We start from the raw sequence: 24,692 nt of genomic DNA, 5'->3' as shown, positions 1-24,692 counted from the left end.
AACGTTTCTCCGAGAAGTGCGGAGCTTTGGACAACGTGGAGTGTTTATTATTGTTCGCTTCGGATCTCTTGTTAAGACGCCAGGTCCAAGCTTCCACGCTTGTCAGGTCTTCTCCAGACTGTTACCTGTTTAGTGAAATTAAAAAAAAAAAAAAAAAAAAAGGGACAGGGAGCCTGGGGCCGGCCTGGAGTAGTTTTCATGACCCTTCTGGTGTGTAGGGTGAGTGGGATGTGCCCTGAACAGCACTTGGAGGGAAATGGTTAAGACTTGCCATAGGAGGTTGTCAGCAGAACCCTGATCTCTCACTACGTGGTGCGACCAGCCATGTTGTTGTTTGGGTATGCTTATGTAATGCTTTGATTTCTTTAGCACCTGTCCCCTTTACATTCAGGTGACTTATAGGGTGAAGACGCTGCACGGGAAGACAGTAGGATTTATCACCAGAATAACAGTTACTTAGTGTCTTCAGTGTCATCTCCAGCCGAATTAAGAGAGAGCATGGATAGTAAATCTCTAGCATGTATCACAGAACTTTTATAGCCTGCCATGTAATTTTTTTAGTGTGAGTCTTAGGACCTTTTTACCTTGTTTCTTTAAGATTTTATGTATTCATTCATGAGAGACACAGAGAGAGACAGAGGCAGAGGGAGAAGCAGGCTCCGTGCAGGGAGCCGGACGTGGGACTGGATCCCAGGACTCCAGGATCACGCCCTGGGCTGAAGGCTGTGCTAATCTGCTGAGCCACCCGGGCTGCCCCCTTTTTACCTTGTTTTGAACCTAAAGAGCATATGGGTGCCTAAAGAAGGGAATTTTCAGTCTCTGGTGCTGTCTCCCTGCCTTGCCCCCTGTATTCTGCTTGTCAAAGGAAAAGCCTGTGAAATTCTGTTATTTAAAAAGGTGCAGCTATAGTTGTAATGTTTCCTTTGCTTAAAGGAAAAGAAAAACTAAGCACTTTGTTGAGTAAATAGGATATGTAATAGATGAAGCACTCAGAACCAAGTAGGTGATGAGTACATTTGGTTGTAGTTGTTTGCCTACTAGAGAGATTAGCAGGATAGGAAAGAATTATTAGTGGTTTTCAGTCTTACTGCCCCTTTAGGATTACCTGGAGAGATGAAAAAAAAAAAATAAACAAACGAACAAAAAACGGTGCCTTAACCCCAGGGCAGGCCAACTGAATGCCGGGTATCTGAGTGAGAGTCCCAGGCAAGAATGGATTTTTTTTTTTTTTTTTTTTTTTTTAAAAGCAAGTCCCACTGGTGAGGGGCAGCTCAGGTGGCTCAGTGGTTTGGTGCCGCCTTCAGCCCAGGATGTGATCCTGGAGGAGACCTGGGATCGAGTCCTGCGTCAGGCTCCCTGCATGGAGCCTGCTTCTCCCTCTGCCTGTGTCTCTGCCTCTCTCTGTCTCATGAATAAATAAATAAAATCTTAAAAAAAAAAAAAAAAAGGCAGTTCCACAGGTGATTCTAATGTGTAGCCAGGGTTGAAAACCACTATTCCAGAGTATGAGGAGGAACTCTCTGCCATTAGTAAGCAATATGCCTTTTTATATTGGGAGTTATTTCTGTGATCTGTACAATCACTTTACCTCTCTTCCCCATTACCTTGAATCTGGGCTCTAGGTTCAAATCTACCCCCAGTCACTTGGGTAGATTATATAACCTTTAAGATTATTAAGTATTATATGAGACCATATATGCCAAGGATTCATCACATTATGTGATACTGTGCTCAATAAATAATAACTTTCATTAGTTATCCTCCACAGTCAGTGTTCTGCTTTGAGAAACATAGCGGCAGAGTACTAAGAAATCAGAACTGCCATTTTCAGACCTAATGATGATTGACTTTTGTCCTATTTTTCCATTTCTACACAATTTACATGAGGTTAAATTGCCATGTAAAATATTTTGGTGACAATTAGTAAGAATCTTTATTGAAAACCTTAACCTGTTTTGTGGTGACATAGAGTAATAGTAATACAAAACTTTTTGGTGTGTGTGACTTTGTCATGCATAATACAAAGGAATGCTGTGCCAGTTAGTAGCCCAGTTAGTGCCTATAAAGGTTTTGAAATTGGTGCTTATGGGTTACTATAACTGTTGAGCAGACTCAGTTTTTCTTGCCTCTAAATACAGATGGGAAAAACTAGTAAGGCAGTTATGGTAAAACTGCTGCTGCTCCCAGCCCACCTCTTTTTTTTAAACCAAGGAGCTCTTTAGAGAAGTCTTCCTTTACTGATTTGGAAATAAATCATAGTACAAACTGAATTATCTGTAATTCTGATCAGTCTGAAAAGATATAGATTCATCCATGTGTATTTTTCATAGACTTCACTTTTGAGTAGACGTTTATAGTTGGATATTTTTGCTTTTTTTCCCTCCGTACTTCAATGTATCATGTTATAGTATTACTCTTATTTTGGGAATCACTGTATTCTCATATGACATGATTTGGCAAGTCATTATAGTGATGTGACAAAGTAAGTTACCTTCCATTTTCTACTACACAGGCAAGTTTTTGTTAGTTTGGGGGCATAATCAAATTTTAGGGATATAAGGATGTAATATAATAATTTGTCTAAACAAAGTCTGCTTTAATGTGGTTTTCAATATTTATTTATTATTTATTTATTTATTTATTTATTTGGTAGGCTCCACACCTAACATGAGCCCAGTGCAGGGCTTGAACTTATTATGACCCTGGGATGAACACCTGAGCTGAGATCAAGAGTCGGATGCTTAACCGACTGAGTCACCCAGGCACCCTGCAAATATTTTTATATTGACTGCAAATCAGACTTATACTTTGTACTTCCATCATGATCGGTTTTCTTTTTTGACATTCTTCTGGATGAGTTTAATAATTTTCTTCATTGTTAGATTTGCAAGTAGCAGTATGGAACAATATGGCAGTTCCAACAGAGAGATCTCTTATACAGAAGCATATTTTGAGGAAAAGTGATATTTGAAGGAAGAGGGGAATAAGTTCCTATTATTGCTTAATATTGATGTACATGTAATTTAAAAGACTTGAGTTCACATTTCAATTAAAAGTAGATTTTCTGTGTGTGTGTGTGAGAGAGAGAGAGAGAGAGAAAGAGAGAGAGGAAAGGGGGAGGGAGAGAGTCTTCTCATTCTATTATGTAATGAAGATGAGGGGAAAAGTGATTACTAGGTGGTGTAGGCCAGATTGGTTAGTATTTTAAAATTACGAAGTTTTTTACCTCTCAGTAAATTTGTGCAAAATACAGTGATCGTTGGTGAAGACTTTAACTTTTCATAATGATAGTGCTAAAGGATGTTAATCTAAAAGTTAGAATTTAAATATAGTTTTTAGGCCAGTATTTTCCTAGCTGATCTATCACTATAACTGACATTATTTGCTTCTGTCTCACTTCATGCCCTCCTGTATCACAATCACTTGGGGCTTTCCTAGGCATAATCTTTGACTTCTAACTTAAGCCCTGTCATAGAGCCAAGTTATTTTGCTAAAGTTTGTTTCTAATAATGTTATTCTCTTTTAATTTCACTAAATTATTGTATCTTCGTGTACTCTCTTCTGAGGTATAATCTTCCTACCATCTCCACAAATAATTCCTCATCCTTCAGCACCAGTTTTTACCAATGGCTGTGGAACTCACTCTCTTTGCTTGTCTTCATCTCAGGTATGCTGTGGAAAATCAAAAGATTTAGAAGTGTGACTTGAAATGAAGAAAGTTGGAAACTTCTTTGGGGTACAATAAGATCTTTGCATAGGAGATATCACAAGAACATCTTGACCTTTCAAATGGTAGCGTTAATAAAAGATGGTCTATCTTGAAATGTATCAGTATTTCAACACTGCTACCCGGAGATCTGATCATGATTTGTCCAAATAACAGAATTACTTTGATTAAACAGGTTTTTTTTTAACTTTATAATTTTCACCTCCTTTCCATTTTTAAAGATTAAACATTTTGTTTTGAGTTTTTGAAGACCTTATTTTGATGTTTTTCCATAAAGCTGTGAAGTTCTTTGAGAACAGGAATTGTGTTTATTGGTCTTTATTTCTCCACTATTTAATATAGTGTATAGAATGTTATAAGTCCTAAAATGCTCTCTAAGTAAATGAGATAATTGCATACATTTTTGGATCTTGTCAGAATTACTAAAGGAGTAATTGTTTTCCTCCCTTCCTGAACCTCCTACTGAAGGCAAACAATATTTTACAGTAGAACTCTTATAAAATCATATTCAAAAGATAAATGGCTTCTCTCTTTTTGTTTTAACAAAATTTGATGATAATTATAGGAAAATTGTAACATTGAGACATTTTTTCCCCCAGAGAAATTTTTCTTACTCCTTATCATTTGAAAGGAAATTAGTTTGATTTAGAATATAGCATTGAACATATCTTTGATAATATAAAGAAAAAAATGCTGAATACTTTAATGGGATCAACTACTAAAACTTCTCAGTGGATAAACTTTCTTGAAGAAATGAGGAATATGGTAGCAAACTGAAGTTTCAAAATTTTACTGTATTTGAATTTGAAATTTAGATGGTGTTTCAGTCCAAACAGTTCAATGTTGGATTTATGCCTCTTAACAGATATAAAATTGACTACTGCTTAAAATTTTATGTGACTAGCTAAGTGGAATACTAAATGGTGAAAAATAAGTTATATGAAATTATTTATGATGGTAATTACTCAAATAGTATTATTCTAAATAATATTACTCTGAATAATAATATTTCTGTAAAGAACAGTATTTTTTACTTTGAGAGCTGCTCTTGAACTCCCAACTTGAGTTTATATTCTAATAGGTTAAAGGCTCAGGTTATTAGACCAACTGTAAACTTGGAAGGAGATTTTTAATTTTTTTTAAAGATTTTATTGATTTATAGACAGAGAGAGAGGCAGAAACACAGGTAGAGGGAGAAGCAGGCTCCATGCAGGAAGCCCCATGTGGGACTTGATCCTAGGACCCTGGGATCATGCCCTGAGCCAAAAGTAGACGCTTAACTGCTGAGCCACCCAGGCATCCCGGATCTTTTAAATCTCCATAGTGTCTGTGTCTAGTTCAGCTTTCTAATCTATAAAACTACTTATGATTTTATTCTCAATAAAATTAGGTTTTCAATATAACACGTAGCAACAGCTATGTTTAGTGTCTTTAGTATCTTCTGTGAAAGATTTTTTTGTGACTTTTCATAATTTGTTTCAGAATCCATTTATAAAATCAGATCTTAAACCAAACTTTCAGTGTTCATGTAGTGTAGCTTAATCCCAATGCAAGATTTCTTAAACTTGCCTGATTATCAAAATCACTAAGAGCGTTTTAAAAGATACACATTTTAGGTTCTCTGCTCTAACATCCCCAATCAAAATCTCAAGAAGAGTCTAGGAATTTTTATTTTTAATAAGAGCTTAGGCGATTCTCTTATCATATTAGACACATTTAGAAGCAATTGATGGTATGTGGCACAACGAGTATGGTCTTTGATGTTCAGCAGGTTAGTTTTAATTCTCAGATAGTTCCCAACTGTAACCTAAATGTAACCATTAACCTTTCTGTGCTTTAGTTTTTTCATTTGCAAAAGGGATAATGTCTACCTCAAAGATTAGGTATGGGAGTCCAATATAATTTACCTAATGTGGTGGACTCACAATAAACATTTAGCAAATTGTTACTTATTACATATTTTGGTATTTATCCCTTCATGCACATTTTGTGGCTCATCTTTATCATTTTCTTGGAAATCCATCGAAAAGGTAATATATGCTTTCCTGCTTTTAAACAAGATCTTGAGCATAAGTCAGAATTATCCAATTGAGTTGAAACATTTAATCAACAGCAGGTATTATCAGGTTGGTATACAGTGATATTCTTAGGGGTCATTCAGGTATTTTGGGGTTTGAAGATCTTCTCTAAAGGGCACTTCCATTTACATTTCACATGTGTGGGCTTTCCTTTCTGTTTACCTTCTTTCTATCTAATAGATGAATTGTAGGTTGGGAATGAGACAACCAACATAATTAGAACTACGAAATAAGAAAAATTGCGGGCAGCCTGGGTGGCTCAGCGGTTTAGCGCTGCCTTCGCCCCAGGGCCTGATCCTAGGGGCCCTGGATCCAGTCCCACGGTGGGCTCCCTGCAGGGAGCCTGCTTCTCCCTCTGCCCCCCCCCCCTGTCTCTCATGAATAAATACAATCTTTAAAAAAAAAAAAAAAGAAAAGTTGGCTAAGAGTACTGGATTTAGATGCTTGAATTTTATTTTATTTTATTTTTTTTATTTTTTATTTTTTTTTAGATGCTTGAATTTTAATACTTGAGTTTTAAGATATTTGTTTCCTCAAATAATTTTTTATTGAGGTTTTTTGATAAGTAGTTTGACAAGCATTTATTATTTATTTATTTATCTTTTTAAAGATTTTATTTATTTATTCATGAGAGACAGAGAGAGAGAGAGAGGCAGAGACACAGGCAGAGGGAGAAGCAGGCTCCACGCAGGGAGCCCAATGTGGGAATCGATCCTGGAACTCCAGGATCACGCCCTGGGCCAAAGGCAGGAGCTAAACCGCTGAGCCACCCAGGGATCCCGACAAGCATTTATTAAATTTTATGTTAGGTATTATGTGAGACAGTAGGTACATAGTTGTGAATAAAACAAACATAGTTGCTCTGTCCTCACAGAGCTTATAGTTAAGAGACAAATTATGTCTGAGCAAATTGCTGCGAAGGAGCCCTTTAAATAAAGTGCTGTGACTGATAATAATGGGATTAGGGAGAAGCTCTTCTGAATAGTAGCATTTTAGGAACTATGAAAGGTTCTGTGAAGAGCATTCCAGGTATGGAGAAGAGCAAAATAAGTCTGGCTGGCCTGAGGAACTGAAAGGCCACTTGGGTGCAGTGGCCAGAATGTAGTGAGTAAGGGGGATGGTGCCTTGACATGAAGTTGGTGAACTGAATAGGAGCAGGAAAGGATTGTAGAGGGATTAGAGTGAAACAGGAGAGAGTAGTTAGGAGGCTGCTGAATGGCCTGGATGAGACATGATGGTTGTGGTGATGGTCTTTAGATAAAGTTCTGTCTAGAAGTCATCAAAGTTCACAACTCTCAGGTCTGAAAAAAAAACAGCAGGAACTCCTGGTGCCATCTCTTTCCCCATTCCCATCTCATCCTCATTCCCATCTTGTGTTTTGCTGTGTTTTTTGCTTTGGTTTTATAAGGAGTGAGGTCAAAGAACTGTGGTTGCCTTTACTGTTGACTAGAGGCCCTCTCGATGACATACCTGCATTTCCTGTTCTGCTACCATAGGGCAGCTAGTGCAAGGGAACAGCGTGTCCCGGAAGTAGAGAGGGGCTTTCCCACAAGATCATAGATTTTGAAGTGAGCTTTGTAAAGTCTTACCCTTTGGCTACGAGAGGCGTGGTGTTTGACAATGATCTGTTTATTAGATTTGAGGAAAAGACTGTGCTTTTTAAGTCTTTACACTTAAAACTAAATTGAATATACAAGGGCTGAATTTTCTCACAAAGACCTAGACAACTGATTTTTTTTCTCCTTAAGCTCTTCTCCATCTATGTAGGTCTATGTAGGATCTTACCATCTAAGAAAACCTAAGCTTATGTTGGTTAGAGTTGGTTTGACTTTGGGGTAACCAAACTTTGTGTTGTTGTTTTTTTTAATCGTGAGTGTGTATATGTGTGTGTACTTCCTGCAAGAGCTCTTTTTTTTTTTTTTTTTTATTCTCTTTGATTTTGTGTTGTAGTTATAATGGAGTCCTTGAAGTTTAGTAAAGGAATTCCTGTGTACCCAGCCTTCTTTTTCTGCCATTTCTAAACTATTCTAAATGTCCTTGAAATTTATATTTTTGGTAGTTTATATTATAATCCAGTTCAACCTATATATTCTTAAATGAACATAATTTATCACTATTGTGTTGCTTGTAAGATTTATATGTGAAGAATATTCTAATGTATGTATAAATTAGATAGTTGAGTTAGATTAGTTGAACTCATATATTGTTAGAGGTTACTACCAAGAAGTTTAATCAGTATATATTTAAATAATAAAAAAAAAAAAAAAAATAAATAATTTCCATTGTTTAATAACATATGTAATCGTCTATAAATACTTGAAAATACAATCTTAATAGTTGAAAATTAGTAAAATTCTAATGCTAGAATATTATAGAACTATATAGTGATGAGGTTTATGATAAAACAAATTAATAAATTATTTAAAAAATAAGTCTTTGATTTTACTAGTTTATTAATAAGATTGTATTTTCACAGAGCTGGATGAACCCAACCAAATATTCAGAATTTGGTCACACAGAATTTTTAGACGTGTTCTGAGATTCATATTTATGTCCTAACTCCAGGGGTTCTGTGTCTTCTGGGAAAGCACAGTATACTTTCAGTTCTAGCCCTTCTTCTTTGAGTTTCATTGATATTCAGATATTCAGATGTGTATTGAGGCAACCAGATGAATTTAAAGCATGGTTTTTATGAATTAACATCTCTTAATTTCTTCCGTAGTTATGATGAATTTATCTCCCAAAATAGCTAAAAAGCTGATTCCATTGAGCTCAGAGTTCAACATTATGAAATAAGTGCTGTCTTCACTTGCCATCTGCATAGTTGATGCTTTCAGTTTGAATCTGAAATTTTTGGTTCATGTATTCATAGGTCTTGTCATATCTGTAGGAAGATAAAATTCTATGAGCCGAGATTTGTACAGGTTGAATGTCTCAGGATCCAAAATATCCAAGACTGATTTTCATAATCTTTTCCCCAAATCAATTTCAACTGCAGCCTTTTTATTCTCAATTGGTGGCAGATCTGGCAACCTATTTGCTTAGGCTAAAAACATCTCTGACACATCTGTAAGGTCTCTCTTTCTCTTTCACTTCATCCAGGCTGTCAGGAAATCATCCATTGGCTCTGTCTTCAAAATGTATTCAAAATTTGACCACTTTTTGTTATCTCCACTAACCAGTGTGAGCTGTCACCATCTCACTTCTGCTTACGCTGAATTTTTTTTCTCCCTTCCTCCTTTGCTTCTCAGCCTTTACAGTCTTCTTAGTACTTCTCCCATAGAGATTATTTTATTATTTTATTTTATTATTTTATTTTATTTTATTTTATTTTAATTTTATTATTTTTAGAGATTCTTTTAAAATCAGATCCTGTCTCTTTTGTATCAAACCTCCCCAAAGCTCCCCATCTTCAGAGTTTAAGTTCCTTTTGGTGGCCTACAAGACCTATGTGATCTGACCGATTGTTACTTTTCTGACTTTCTGCTATTCTTTCTTAAAAAAAAAAAAGAACAAAGCAAATTTATTTATTTAGTTTAGAGAGAGTACAAGTGCGTGAGAGAGCACAAGTGGGGGTGGGAGTGGGAAGGAGGGGGTTGGGAGAGACAGAGGGAGAAGGAAAGAAAGAAACTCAGGCTCCATACTGAGCATGGAGCCCCAAGGCAGGGCTGGATCCCAGGACCCTGAGATCATGACCTGAGCAGGAATCAAGTCAGATGCTCAGTCGCCTGAGCCACCCAGACACCCCTCTATATTCTTTGATTTGTTTACCCCACTCTAGTCACACTGGCTTCCTTTCTATTCTCTGAGTGATTCCAGGCACGCTCCTGGCTTAGGACTTTTGCACTGGCTTGTTCCACTTTCTGGAATATTCCCTCCAGATATCCAAATGGCTGGCTCATTCACCTTCAGATCTTTCACAGTTATTTTCTTTTCACAATTGTCTTCTTAATGACCCCACCCCCTCCCATTTAAAATTAAAACTCATTTATTTCTCCCTTACTCTTTTTTTCGTAACAGCTTTCTCAAGGAGTTGAGATGAGACATACTTGATAAAAAGTACAAAGTTTTGACAGCCTTCTCTTGCAAAGAGAAAAACTAAACTTTATGACAAAAATAAAGTTTTAAACTTTCTTCTTGTTTTAATAGCAACTGTCCCACCGGTAAAATGTGAATTCAGGAAGCCTTGCTAATTTTTTTTTTTCTGAAAAACTTTGGGACACCATTTGATCTTTGGGCCATTGTTGACGCCGAGAGGCCAGTTTGTCTTACTCGAAGCAAATAAAACCAGATGGGAGATTTGCTTTCCCAAGACAGTAGACCTCATGGCTTTCTGAACCAGGATTAGAATTTGGGCATTAGGTCTCTCCTTTGTATTGCTCTACCATCTTTACCACAGTAACTTCTCTGTGCTTTTCAACCTTTGTCTTAACCTGGATTCCTGGCCTGATGCTTGCCCATATTAGCTTGTAGAGTTTTTAACTCATCAGTGTTGCCCAGCTTTCCTAAACCTAGCACCTTCCTGGATACCCCGTTTCCTGTATACCACCTCCTGACCTTGAAAAGGTTGGCAAAAAGTTGGAAAATCTTTCACAGTTAACGTTAGGCAATTCGATCATTGGCTATTCTATTTGCTAAGCTGTTTGAAGAGGATGTTTGTGAAGTCATTGATATTTGGGTGTTCTCTAGTTTATCAAGTTGTCCAAAGTGGCTATTAAATGATATTGCCCAGTTTATTAGAAGAATGATAACCATAATAAAAACACACTAGACATTTATGTTGTTTTATAATAATAAAAGCAGTTACAACATACAGTGTTTATGCCATTCACTGTTGGTGCTTTGTTACATTATTTAATGAGTTAGGCACTATTATTGTCCCTGGTGTATGAATAAGGAAACTCAAGCTCAGAAAACATAACGTAACTTACTCAGAGTGACACATCTAGTAAATGGTAGTGTTAAGATTTCATTCCAGGAGGTCTGGCTGGATCCAGAGTCTGTTTGCTTAATTGCTTCTTTTATTTTATGGAACCAAAGCAACAAACGTATGCATTTTCTATATTATTCATCAACACAAACATTTATAAATCCTGTATATTTTGGGAGTTTAGGTACAAATGTGAAAAGCTGAAAAACAGATTTTATTTTTCTAGGTCCATATGAGAACGTTAACATTTATTTTGTACTAGTTTTTTTTTTTTTTAATGTAACTTTTTTTATTTTTTTTAAATTTTATTTATTTATGATAGTCACAGAGAGAGAGAGAGAGAGGCAGAGACACAGGCAGAGGGAGAAGCAGGCTCCATGCACCGGGAGCCCGACGTGGGATTCGATCCCGGGTCTCCAGGATCGCACCCTGGGCCAAAGGCAGGCGCCAAACCGCTGCGCCACCCAGGGATCCCTATTTTGTACTAGTTTTAATTGTATAATTTCTGTTTGATGGAAAATAACTCTTTCTCCCTCCATTTCTCAAATATTTTCTCAGTCTACAAGTTTTCTAGGTCAAGGAGATAAACATTTTTTTTACACTTTCAGAGAATTACTAGAGGCATTGACCTGTAGTAGAAATTGCCCCCGGCTTGGGTTCAAGAAAGTAAGGCTCTAGACTAGATCTTACATATTATGTTATTTACCTCTTAGATATTTTTCCATCTGTGAAATGAAATGTTTGGACTGAATGAAAACTGTGTTCTTTTCCAGCTTTCCAATTCTGAGATTTGTACTGTTGTGAACTAGAAATTATTTTTTTCTCTTTAATTTCTAAATTCTTTACAGTATACTTGTTACATCTCTAAAAATCCTTTAAGAATGTACTCTACAATATACCTTAAAAGTAGAATTATTTTGAAATCTAGGCATGTCAATTGCACATATATTTCTTTACTTTAACTTAAAAACAAACCCCTTTGGGTGCCTGGCTGGCTCAGTTGGTGGAGCATGTGACTCTTAATCTTGGGGTTTGAGTTCAAGTCCCGTGTTGGGTATAGAGATTACTTAAAAATAAAATCTTTAAAAACAAATACTCTTTAATCTATTTTCTCCTTCAGGTTTAATCTTTTTTCTTTTTCTTAAATCCTTTTTCTAATTATAAGGAAAAACAAAGATTATTTAGAAATTGGGAAATAGGGATGTCTCAGTGAAGCAGAAAATAAGCTGCCTATAATTACCAAGAGACCAAGGTCATTTAATATTTTGGTGTCTTTATTTTTCATCCTTACTAAATTTTTCTTTCTAGGAGTCTTTTCTTTTTAATATTTATTTATTAGAGAAAGAGTGCACAAGTGAGAGTGAGCAGGGGTTGAGGGTGGGGAGTTAGGGGAGGAGCAGAGGGAGAGGGACTTAAGCAGATTCCTTGCTGAGTGTGGAGCCCCACAGAGGGCTCAGTCCCACAACCTGGGGATCATGACCTGAGCTGAAATCAAGAGTCAGACACTTAACCGACTGAGCCACCCAGGAGTCCCTGTTTAGTTTAAAATAGCAATATATGTTATAGACATTTTGGAAAACTTGGAAATCTAGAAAATGAAGTATCACTCATAAGCTTCTTGCCTATGATTAACCATGATTAATATTTTGATGGATTAACTTTGTGAATTTTTCTCTGCATATGTGTAAATATTTTTACTAAAAAATTGAAACCATACTTAAAAGGATTTTGTATTCTACATTTTTCATTTAACATATTGGGAACATTTGCCAGTTATATGAGGGTTCTTAAAGTATGAAATACAGGCTCCATAGATTTCTATACATTTCTAGAAGAATTGACCCAGTACTACCTGGGTCAAAAGTTACAAATTTTTTTTTTTTTACTTTTATATACTATCAAATTTTACTCTGAACGTTTCTATTATTTTGTAAGTTTTTTTCTTTTTTTTTAAATTTTTTATTTATTTTTATTTATTTATGATAGTCACACAGAGAGAGAGAGAGGCAGAGACACAGGCAGAGGGAGAAGCAGGCTCCATGCACCGGGAGCCCGACGTGGGATTCGATCCCGGGTCTCCAGGATCGTGCCCTGGGCCAAAGGCAGGCGCCAAACTGCTGCGCCACCCAGGGATCCCAGTTTTTTTTCTTTATAGTTGAGAGCACAGTGTATGTACAGTTTTGTGTTTTCTTTTTAACTTCATGGTATAACACATATTTCCTATGTTATTAGTTTGCAAACTTTATTTTTTTTAAAGACTTATTCGAGAGCGGGATTATTTTTTAGGCTAGATTCCTGAAAGAGAAAGTACTATGACAAAGGTCTAAATATTTGTAATGCCAAATTATTTCTGGAATGGTTGTAATAATTTAAAGTTCCATTGACGGTGCTTGATAAATATTTTTTAGTTTTTTTTTTTTTAAGATTTAAAAAAAGAACATTTATTCATGAAAGACATGAAGACACACACAAAAGAGGCAGCAACATAGGCAGGCTCCCCACTAGGAGCCCCCTGTGGAACTTGATCCTGGGACCCTGGGTCCATGCCCTGAGCCCAGGGCAGATGCTCAACTGCTGAGTCATCCAGGTGTCCCATATTTTTTTAGTTTCATTTACATATTAGTCTTTGTAGATAACTGAATTAAGATGCCATCCACCTTGAATTGTATCTTTTGAAATTATTAAATGCTACTTGCAGCTTTTTAGATTAATACAGATTATTAGGTTTAAGGGGAGTTTAGCTTCCTATCCATTACTCTTCTTTCAAGAATATCAAATTGTAATTTTACATGATAAAATTTGGCTTTTTCGATATTGTCCAGGTCTAATTGTACTTTGATTTAGAATAAAGGAAGTTATTTTTTGCCATACTCAAAAACTTTAGACTTGGAGAGCATAATAGATAAAGGTAAGTAATTTATAATAAAAGCAGTAATTTATAATGCAGTCAAGTTAAGCTGAGACATATATCTCATTTTCATTGCTAACAGACCCCACTTCCTGCCAAAATTAAAAAAAAAAAAAACAAAAACCTCCCCCAAACTGAACTAAGATAGTATAAAAACTAAGTAACCTATGTAACATCAAAACCATTTAAGATGGTATTTTGCAATTACATTACTAAACATGACATGTGCCTTTTCTAATCGATTTAGTAAAGTAAGATGATCTTAAAACAGTAATGCTTTGATTGCCCTAGAATGAAATAAACAAACAAAAAGCTCTTTCTTTCTCAATAAAATAAATAAATCTTTTTAAAAATGAAGTTTGCAAACTAATAATATAGGTAATACATAACAGTATAGAAAAAACCTGCCAGAAATCAAAGACATTGCAAAGGAGGTATTTGCTGTAGCCAACTAAGTTATTCCCCCACTCTAATTCTCAAGCTCTTTGCTAGGAGAAAGCATGCTCTATTAAGGAGGACTTGCTGAAAAAATTGTTTTCAACTACTCTGTAGACTGGTCTCATCAGTAAAGAAATGTAGATTAAAGTCTGGGTTGTAGTAGTTTGAATAATGAATGGAAGATGAGATAAAGACAGTTAATGTGAGGACTCTTTCAGGACACTATATGAGGAAGGAAAAGAGGTGGATGCCATCATACACTGAGGGAGAAGAGAATAGGATTTCAGATTCTCCACCTGGGTAGACGTAAGCAGGTTTGTAGGCTATGTGTAAGCAGCCAAAAGAGAGGGAACAATACACTGATTGCAGAGGAGACTGGAGGAGATAAAACCAGGAGCAAATGGTTAGCTTTTGGGAAGCTAAGCTTGCCTTCGTTGAGAAAAATAGTAAAGATACTGAGGACATAAGTACGTCTAATTGGGATGAAGACGAGAGTCTAAACTGTCCTGAGAGTAGGAAGGTGTACAGAAAGGAGTTAACATAGCAGGCTCCAGACTTCTGTCCTTAGAAACACTTGTTTGTAGTATTGGCTCTTGGCAGGTGTCTGGGAGCTTGGACTTGAGGAGGGTTCCCAGTATTCCCCAAACTGATAGGAATGGCTCACTGAGCCTAAATTGTTTGAACAAACAATGTTATTTATACTTTCCTTCTGAGAATCTGGAATTTTGGTCTCTGTTAGTAGAGGGTGCATGTATACCAGTTCCTGATAAAAGCCTTGGGCACTGAATCTCTAATGAACATTCCTGGTAGACAGTATTGTATACATGTTAAAACTAGTTGCTGGAGGAATTAAGCACATCCTTGTGCCTTCACTGAGAAGATACTCTTGCAAGCTTGCTCTTGGTTTCTTTGGACTTTGCCCTTTGTTCCTTCTCCTTTTGCTGATTTTGCTTTTGTATCTGTCTGCAGTGAGTACAACTATATACTGAGTCATGTGAGCCTCCTAGTAAATCATCAAATGTGAGGGTAGTTTTGTGGAGCTCTAGCACAGAGAGAGTGTGACCTGGAAGGCTGAAAATGATGATTGAGATTTGGAGCAATGTGATAGAAACAGAAATCATGGGCATCAGAAGAAGACAGAACAGTGGTGTGGAAATTTGCAATGAAGAGTTAGTGGAATGTAGACATATTTTCTGTTTTGGAAATTTATCATTCAGCGAATGTTTATTGAGTATTTATCAGGCATTGGGCCAGACTGTTGGGATATAAAGATAATTTAGATACCTACCCACAAACAACTCAGAGTAGGGAATTAGGCTTGTAAACATAATTATAAAGTATGATAAGGACTGCACAAGAGAGAATGTAGTCAAGTATCATGGGAACATGGAAGATGGAGTCTGGAAGGTGGGCTTCCAGAGAATGAGCTATGATTGAGAATTTTTAGGAAAGAGTGTCATTCTAAGAGGATGTTTGGTTATATTGGAGAAGAAAAAAAATTTTTTTTAAAGAAGAGATAAGGAGTTATGCAGGGTAGATATACAGATTAGGGGTACCAAAGTTAAATCTTAAAAGGAATTTAGAAGGGAGGTGATCTATCAGGAAAGGGAGGTTTTTTTTTTTGTTTTGTTTTGTTTTTTTAAGATTTTATTTATTTAGGAGAGAATGAGTGGGGAGGGGCAGATGGGGAGGGAGAAAGAATCTGAGGCTGACTCTGCAGTGTGTGTGGAGCCTGACGCTAGACTTGATCTCAGGAATCTGAGATCATGACCTGAGCTGAAATCAAGAGTCAGACGGTTAACTGACTGAGCTACTCAGGTGCCCCAGAAAAAGGAGATTCTGAATTGGATGAAGATGAGAGTGCAAGGTAACAGATTGGCTTACGCTTTGAGTTATAGCTATAGAATGAGGTGACAGTGAAATGGAAGAAGGTGAGATAAGAGTAAAACAAGCCTATTTGAAGATTCCTTTAGAGTTAGGTGTAAAGTTGCTGTTTCTCTCCAAAGCTTTAGTAGATAATATTACATGAACTTTCAGAATTACCTCAAATTACATAAAAGTAAAATTGGCTTTGTACATGCTATCTTTGGTTTAAAAGCTGTATAAGTCGTCTATTCTAGGATCTTGTTATGAAGTATTACAGAGAAGATGCTCAGTGGTTGTGATTTGAATGAATTCTCTTTTCAAGACTTGTAAACTTGTTATGGATAAGAATAAACTAGGTTAAGTTTAATGTACTTTATCTTGTCATATTTACCATTCTTTGAAAAAAGTTTAAATCTTTTATCAATTCTGAAGCCATGAGTGTTTTAACCATAATTGAGAAAGAGGTCTTTTAGGTAATGGGAAATGTAGATATAGCACATGTCTACATGTTTACATTTTCTTTTATATCATCTTATGGACTGACAGTAGATATTGAATGGTAAATGAGACAGCTGTTGGTAGCACTTTGTCAATGTTTACTTTCTTCTTTATTTTGTCTTTCCCTCTTCTACTTCTCTTTCCCCACTTTTCCCTACATTTTTTTTTTCCTTTTGCTTTTTATTGCCTGTGTGTAGCCTGGAGACCCACTAAAAATAACAACCATTGCTCATCTCCACCAGTGACATTCAAAGCTAGGAAAAAAAGATCTATTAAAGTAATAAGCTTTGAACTTAGTTTTTAAGGTATAGGTGGTAGCTCTAATATTTTTAATTGAATCATTTTTTCTCTTGTTTATGTAGTGTTGGTTCGTTAACTTTCAGCCTCTTACTTTTTAAAAATCAAGACTGTCACTTCAAGGAAAACAACTCTTAGCATTTGTTGTCAGTAATGAAACTCTAGCTTTCAGATGAAAATTAGAATTTTGGAAAACTTGTATCTGTCACTGGAACTTGGCAGTTTCCCATATTTTCTAGTGAGCTCAGTGGTCATATTAATGAATGTGATGATTCTAACATTATAATGAAGTGTGCCAACATTTTGAAGATTTGAATAACTCAATTTACTCAGTTTACTAATATTTTCAAGGGACAAATGTATGAAGTTACAAAATCAGGTATTGGTAAAACCATTCAAAACGTAATATATACCAATGGAATTTAGTTTAACATAGCTAAAGTTAAAAAACAAAACAAAACAAAAACATAGCTAAAGTTTAAAAGGTCATTGATGTAGTTTCAGTTATCTCCAGACACTACCATGTGTTGAGTTTTGGTATATTATCAAAGAATGGTATACACAAATTTCCAACTACATATCTGGTGAGGCCTAATTTTCTTTATAAACATCAACCAAAGAGCGTATCACAGCAGATTGAATGCACAAAGAAATGTGAGAATCCAACTGTCTTCCATTGTCAAATGTTAAGGAGATGTGAAAATGTAAAATAGTACTTCTCTCTCCAAAATTTTTTGGTTTGAAAAAGTCATTTCTCATAAAAATGTTATATTTGTTAGCATATACTGGGATCATTTATGAATAAGGTGTTTTTTTGTTTTTTTTTTAAGAATTATTTATTTACTTGTGAGGAATAGAGCTGGAAGGGGAGAAAGAGGGCAGAGGGAGAAGAGAATCTCAAGCCAACTGCCCTGAGCGTGGATCCTGACTGGGGTGGGGGGTGGGAGGGGTCAGTCTCATGACCCTGAGATCACTACTAGAACTGAAACCAAGAATTGGTTGCTTAACTGACTGCATCACCTAGGGGCCCCTATGAATAAGTCGTAAAAATGTTTTAGATGTCTTAGTTCTAATGTCTAATCCAAAATATTGGTAAATATAAAGCACATAAACTTAAGTTATTGAGGTCCTCAAAGATTTAAGAGAGGGAAGGTCCTGATGCCAAACCTTTGAAAACCCCTGTAACAGAGAACTATATTCCAAATGCAGATGGAGAAGGGGTGCCTGATTATCATGGCTCATTCTACTAGTAATCATAAGTACTTATTTGGATATTATATGTCTTGGTTAGAGATTTTAAAAGAGAAAGCAAAGCGTGGTTGGGGTTCACTCTTGTGGACTTCAAGGGCTTCAAGTGCAGCATTTTCTTTACATTTATTTCAGGTATTCTTGTTCAGTGGGTGGGAAATGCAAGCAAAGGGGAAGGGAATATTCATTAGCACCAAGTTAATGACTGGTAGAAAAGCTAAGCATTCTATATAGTGATAATCTTGTCACGGGGTAATCTTTCTTGGTATTTTTTTTTAGGGGTGAGATGAAGGAAGAGGAAGGTTTACTATCTGTTCCTCAGATACAACTTAACAAGAAGTATGACTGAAGAGGAACTAAGTCAATGTCCTTGGAACTACAAGTTCTTATCAGAAGAATAACTAGCCTGACTTAAAAGGAGCCCTGACCTGCAGGAACAACAGAGCAATTAATTAGCTTGTTATGTTCCCTGGGTAAAGAATCAACACTCACATGGCCAGCAGTCAGTGTAGCCAATAAGGAAATATTCAGGCTCTAGAAAAAAAGGAAATTAGGGTTTAAACTCATCCTGGACTGCTCCCTCCATTTAATCTGTGTTAAATGTCTTAATGGCTGGGATGAAAGAGGGAGACTTTTCTATTTAGGAAAGGTGGAGAGGGCCTTCTGGGTGGCTTAGTTGGTTCAGTGTCTGACTCTTGGTTTTGGCTCAGGTCATAACCTCACGGTCATGAGATCGAGCCCCATGTTGGACTCTGTGCTGGGTTAAGAGTCTCTCTCTGCCCCTCCCCCACTTTGCAGGTGTGCACTCTCAAAAAAAAAAAAAAAAGCAAAGACTTGGAGGTTTCTGGGTGTTGCTTTTCTAAAATTTTTCAAAGACCACTTGGAAGTAGATGGTTAATTGCAATAATAGACACAATTGAAATGGAAACTCTTGATTGAAAGAGAAAACCTTCAGACCAAGGGAGATTATACTTCAAGAGATGGAAATGTATAATTTATACTTAGTAACATTTGTTGAATGTCCTCGTCTCTAAAAAAATAGATGAAAAGGAGGTACTGAGAGAGCTATCAGTGAGCATTTTACTCTTCCTTGTTTCAGGACTGTGTATTTATAAGGGCTGTTAAGACAGTGAATCTTAAGGGTTCTCATCATAGGAAGAAAAAAATTTGTAATTATGTAAGGAGATGGATGGTAACCAAACTTATTGTGGTAATCATTTCATAATATATACATATATCAAATCATTATCTTGTATACCTTAAATGAATAGTGTTATGTCAAGTATATCTCAATAAAATTGAAAAAATTTTTGGCTTCAGGATCTAACAAAAGTCATCATATTTAGGTATCTCAGTTTTTATTTCCGAGTGCAATCTGCCGTTACCAATATGTCCATGAGTATCTTATCCTTTCCTAATAACCTATACAAAGGAATAGTTAAGTGCCTAATCAATCCTTGTGACTTTTGCAGACATTTAAAAGTTTAAAGTTATTAAAATTCACTACCTCAGTTCCATTTCTGGTATGTATAGTAAGTGTCTAGTACTTCTGAGTTTAAGTAGCCAGGCAGCTATCACATTGTTCTAGGTTTTTTTTTTTTTTTTTTTTTTTTCAAAGCATTTTCTGGCTGTAACAACAGTGTGGATATGCCGTTCTCAGAAAATACTAACTGATCAATTTGCATTCTTAGACATCTTACTGCTTTTTTGAGTGTTAACAAGTGCTCTTGACCTAAAGAATAATCAATAGCAGAGATTGTAGCTTTCTAGTACTTAATTGGAAGAATCTCAGTAATTTTGAGAAAATTGGATAATTGTGTTGTTTTTTCATTACATTAATACTTTGCTTGCTTAGCTTTGTATTCTTAGCTTCTTTGAGGAAAGTTCTGATTCAGCTGCTAAAATTGCTTGTTACATTTCATAAATTGCTGATTACAATGTTTTTGTGTCTCAAACTTCCATTGTTACTTTGTATATCAAGTTGCATCTATTTACTTGACCTTTGATTAAGTTAATTGGCCTTTTCTTTCCCCCACCAATGACAGGTAATAACTTTTTTTTTTTTTTTAAATAGATTTGGACTGAGCAACAAATTTGAATCAGAATTCCCTTCTTCATTAACTGGAAAAGTGAGTGTCATTTACTTAGGTACTCTTTATATACCTCAAAAGTAAAGTCTTTTCCTAACAAATTAGAGAAACAATTATGCTAATGAGACATGTTTATTGACATTAATATTGCAGTATTGTTATTTCTTAAAATTTTTCTTTAGGTAGCTCCTGAAGAATTTAAAGCCAGCATCAACAGAGTTAACAGTTGTCTTAAGAAGAACCTTCCTGTTAATGTACGTTGGCTACTTTGTGGCTGCCTTTGTTGCTGCTGCACATTAGGTTGCAGTATGTGGCCAGTTATTTGCCTCAGTAAAAGAGTAAGTTGAATTAATATATTTTAATTTAAATGTAGAAGTAGACAAGGAAGTCTTGCATTTATCTACTTTTTATTTTTTGTATTGAATGAGTAACACCATGCTGAATACTATACAAAAATAATCTGATCCAGTAGAGGAGTGATTAAATTATGGTATGTCCACATGCTGTTACATTAAATTTAATTATAAATTTAATTTTATTTATAATTTTTATGATCAGGGAGTTACCTTAGAATAGACTAGAATACACAGCATTCTCTGTTTATATATACATTAATGGTGGTATAGCATTACCACTTATCTCTGTGACTCTAGGCATGTTTCCTAACCCCTTTAATCTCTAGTTGACTTATCTGTAAAATAGCAATATTCATCTGCCTACTTGAATAGGATTGTTGTAAGTGTAAAATGAAATAGTGTATGTAAAGCTATTAGCTAAATAGCTCAAAGTGTCTAATAGACATTGACTAATAGCATTATTATTAATATGTAAGCTGGTACCCATAGAGGAAATAACATGGTTATGTTTGTTTGTAGTTGGTAAGATTACAGGGAATTCTGGTTTCTTTTTAAGAAATTTTTTCTTTTGTATTTTACAAGTTTTCTGAGATGAGTACATAGTGATTCTGTAGTCAGAAAAAAAAAATGATTTGAAGAGTCATAATTTGCTTAAAATGAAAAATTTCTAAGATATGGGTAGGGATATGGCAAATTGTTATAGATGGAGTGCATTACGTTTTTGTTAACATCTTAAAAATTATGGTAACTCTGTATAAAAATGAAATACTGTTAGGTTAAAACTGAATGAGTGATTTTTGTGTGGCTACATTTCATTTTGTCATCAAATAATGATAGGAAATATGGAAAAGCAAATTCTATTTGTTCCTTGATTTCTGTTACAAAATAAGCAGTATATTCCTACTCAAAATTTTTTAACTACTATATTTTATTGATAAGGAGATAATACCTTTATAATAGAATTGATTTTGTAATATTTCCTGTAATATTTGTAGTATTTATTTTTTTCTCCAAGAATGTTTCTTCTTCCCTCCTCCCCCCCATTTCTGACCAGGTCATCTTCAGACTACAGAATTTTAAAAAAATTTTCGGTTATCCCTTGATCCACAATTGAATTTGTGGTTCTTGGCCTTTAGATCCTCTCACTCCCTCCCACTGTTTGGGCTTTTTCATTATTTAAGTGACTACTGTATCCCACTTGGTTGGCAGTTTGCTATTATTTAACCCAAGTAGTCATAAGAATTTTACTTTAGAAATCTGTGTGATCTAGTTCTTTTAAGTTTGAGATCCTTTGTTTTTTTACTTTTTAAAAAAGATTTATTTATTTAGAGATGAGCAGGGGGAGGGGCTGAGAGAGAGGGATAGAGAGAATCTCAAGGAGACTCCCCGCTAAGCTTGGAGCCTCATGTGGGGCTCGATCCCATGACCCTGAGATCATGACCTGAGCCGAAATCAAGAGTCTGATGCTTAACTAAATGAACCACCTAGGTTCCCCTGTTCTTTACTTTTTAAATGAGAGGATAAGGTATTGCAATGTGTGCATAGTATAGGATTTAGAAAACAAAACTCAACTTCCTACTTTTCTCCATGCATTTTTAGCAACATAAGAATATTTTCCAGACGATTCATTTAATTCCTTTTTATTTGAGACATAAGATAGGTTGATTTTTTTTTTAACCATTCTTGTGTAGTTTCATTTAACAATGTAGTATTTAGTCTGAGGTTTCTCTTTGTATGTATATGATTTAATTTTATATGGACTTTACCATTTAGTGAGTACAAACAAATATGATTACTGCTAAAAAAAAAAAAAACAATTGTGCATTTCTCTGTCTTGGGTGTAAACTATTATATATCCATGGAGAGAGTGATACTTCATGCATGTATGAAGGTGTTAGAGACCTGAAAAAAGTGGTGCTGTGTATGATGGGAGCAGGATAATTCAGAGCAGGGATAGTTCTCATGGGTCCTTTGGTGTTCTGGGGAAGCCTATGAACCCTCTTTTAGAATAATGCTTTATCTGTATTTTAAGAGATTTAATGTATTTTAAATGTATGAAATGAAATACACAAGATTATAAAGGAAACTAATTATATGAAATAAAGTTATCAAAGTACTAAAACTCCTTAGATATATTATTTATAAATGTTTGTTAATGCATACCAAAATAAGATAGGAGAGAATCTACGGTAATACGATATGATGGGAAAAATCTGATTTCTGAGTTATAGAGTTACAGGTCCTGTTTAGTCTACACAGTTATTTACATACATTCATAAACTAAGAAGACTATATCACATTTCAGTTAGAGATTAGTGAAAATAAAGATGAATTTTTGTTTCATCCACTTTTGTGGATTCCTAGAATTCTATCTAGGTATTCCATGTTAAGAACCCCTGATTAAGATGTACTAGTATAAGTAAAGGCTAAAGTCCTGCCTGATTGTTAGCTTTGAGCCTTCCCTTTGTCTTCATTTGTGATGTGGAATATGGTTAGAATTGTCGTAGATTTGTGAGATAAATCAGGACCAAAGGCATACTTCATAGGCAGCTCAGCATTTTTACCTTTATGACATTATTCAATAATTTGGGCAACTAGATTTTTGCCTTGATTTGGAAATCCATCTCCAACTGAGCCCCTTTTTATGAACTGACCTCGTTCTGGAGACATTGGTTTTTTTGTTTTTTAAAGATTTTATTTATTCATGAGAAACACAGAGAGAAAGGGGGAGAGGGAGAGAGAGGGGGAGAGAGAGAGAGAGGCAGAGACTCAGGAAGAGGGAGAAGGAGGCTTCATGCAGGGAGCCTGACATGGTACTCAGTCCTGGGTCTCCAGGATCACACCTTGGGCTGAAGGCGGTGCTAAACTGCTGAGCCACCCTGGCTGCCCGTGAGACATTGTTTTTAATCATTATTATTATTACTATTCCTTCCAAATTGCCTTTCCTTTTTTAAAAAAATTGCCATAACCTATTTTTTGAAAATTATTTAGTATACAGCAAAATTCACTCTTTTTGGTGTATAGTTTTATGATTTTTGAAAAATGTATAGAGTTGTGTAACTATCACTGCAACCAAGATATAATTCTCTCCAAAAAAACCTTCCTTGTGTTGTCCCTTTGTAGTCATATTCTTTTCAGCTCTTAAACCCTGACAACCACTGATCTGTTTGCCATCCCTACAGTTTTGCCTTTTCTAGCATGTTAATAAATGGAATTAAACAGTATATGTAGCCTTTTGAATCGGACTTTTATCATTTAGCTAGTGCATTTGAGATTCATTTATTTTGTTGCATGAGTCAATAGTTTTTTGTTTTGGGGGGTTGTTTTGCTGAGTAATATTCCATTGTATGGATGTGTCACAATTTGTTTACTCACTAACTGAAGGACATTGGGTGGTTTCCAGTTTTTGGTGATTTTGAATAAAGATGCTTTTAATGTTCACTGGCATGTTTTCTGTGAACATAAGTTTTTACTTTTAGGAGTCAAGTTGCTGGATCCTATAGTAAGCATATAGTTAATTTTATAGGAAACTTCCAAATCATTTTCCAAAGTGGCTATACCATTTTACATTCCAGCCAACAATATATGAGAGTGCCAGTTGTTCAGTATCTTTGCCAAGACTTTAAGAAATTTTAGTCATTCTGATAGATGTGGCATCTTATTCTGGTTTAAATTCACATTACCCTCATAACGAATGGTATCAAGCACCTTTTGATGCACTTATTTGCCATTTGTAAAACCTCTGTTAGTGTTTATTCAAATATTTTGGTCATTTTTAAATAGTTACTTTTTATTGCTGAGTTTTGAGAGTTCTTTATACATGTTCTGAATATAAGTCTCTTGTCAAGTATGTAACCAAATATATTTTTCCAGTTTGTAGCTTGTCTTTTCATTCTCTTAATGTTTTTGGCAGAGCAGAAGTTTTTGATTTTGATGAAGCCTAATTTCAATTTTTAAAAAATGGATTATGTAAAAAAGTGGATTATGTATTTGGTATTATATATAAGGATTCTTTGCCTAAACCAAGGTTCCAGACTTCTTCTTTTATGATCTGTTCTGCATTTTACTTTCAGATCTATGACCCATTTTAAGCCAATTTTTATATAAAAGACTGATCAGAGTTCATTTTTTTGCATATGGCAGTGACTCGCAGTATTTGTTGAAAAGACTTTTCTCCTCATTAAATTGCCATTGTACATTGACGAAAGTCAGGGTTAGTTTCATGTATACAATATAGTGATTTGCCAATTCTGCAT

General features: G+C 35.4%; 1 protein-coding gene across 2 annotated transcripts in view; it reads left to right on the top strand.

Annotated features, from left to right (window-relative positions):
• Positions 1–24,692, top strand: part of CHIC2 (cysteine rich hydrophobic domain 2) — a 52,235-nt gene that overhangs the window by 1,105 nt on the left and 26,438 nt on the right. The window contains exons 1-3 of one of the 2 annotated variants that reach the window (XM_038556129.1): positions 1,428–3,667; positions 20,065–20,119; positions 20,263–20,418. In XM_038556129.1, coding sequence (XP_038412057.1) covers positions 3,627–3,667; positions 20,065–20,119; positions 20,263–20,418 — 252 coding nt within the window. In that variant the 5' untranslated portion in view covers positions 1,428–3,626. Of the gene's footprint in view, positions 1–1,427; positions 3,668–20,064; positions 20,120–20,262; positions 20,419–24,692 lie in introns of those variants that run through there. The other variant, XM_038556128.1, reaches the window with a different exon arrangement.

The sequence above is a fragment of the Canis lupus genome, chromosome 13 (assembly GCF_011100685.1).
Source record: "Canis lupus familiaris isolate Mischka breed German Shepherd chromosome 13, alternate assembly UU_Cfam_GSD_1.0, whole genome shotgun sequence".
Lineage (NCBI taxonomy): Eukaryota > Metazoa > Chordata > Mammalia > Carnivora > Canidae > Canis > Canis lupus.
This window is presented reverse-complemented; position numbering and strand designations above follow the sequence as displayed.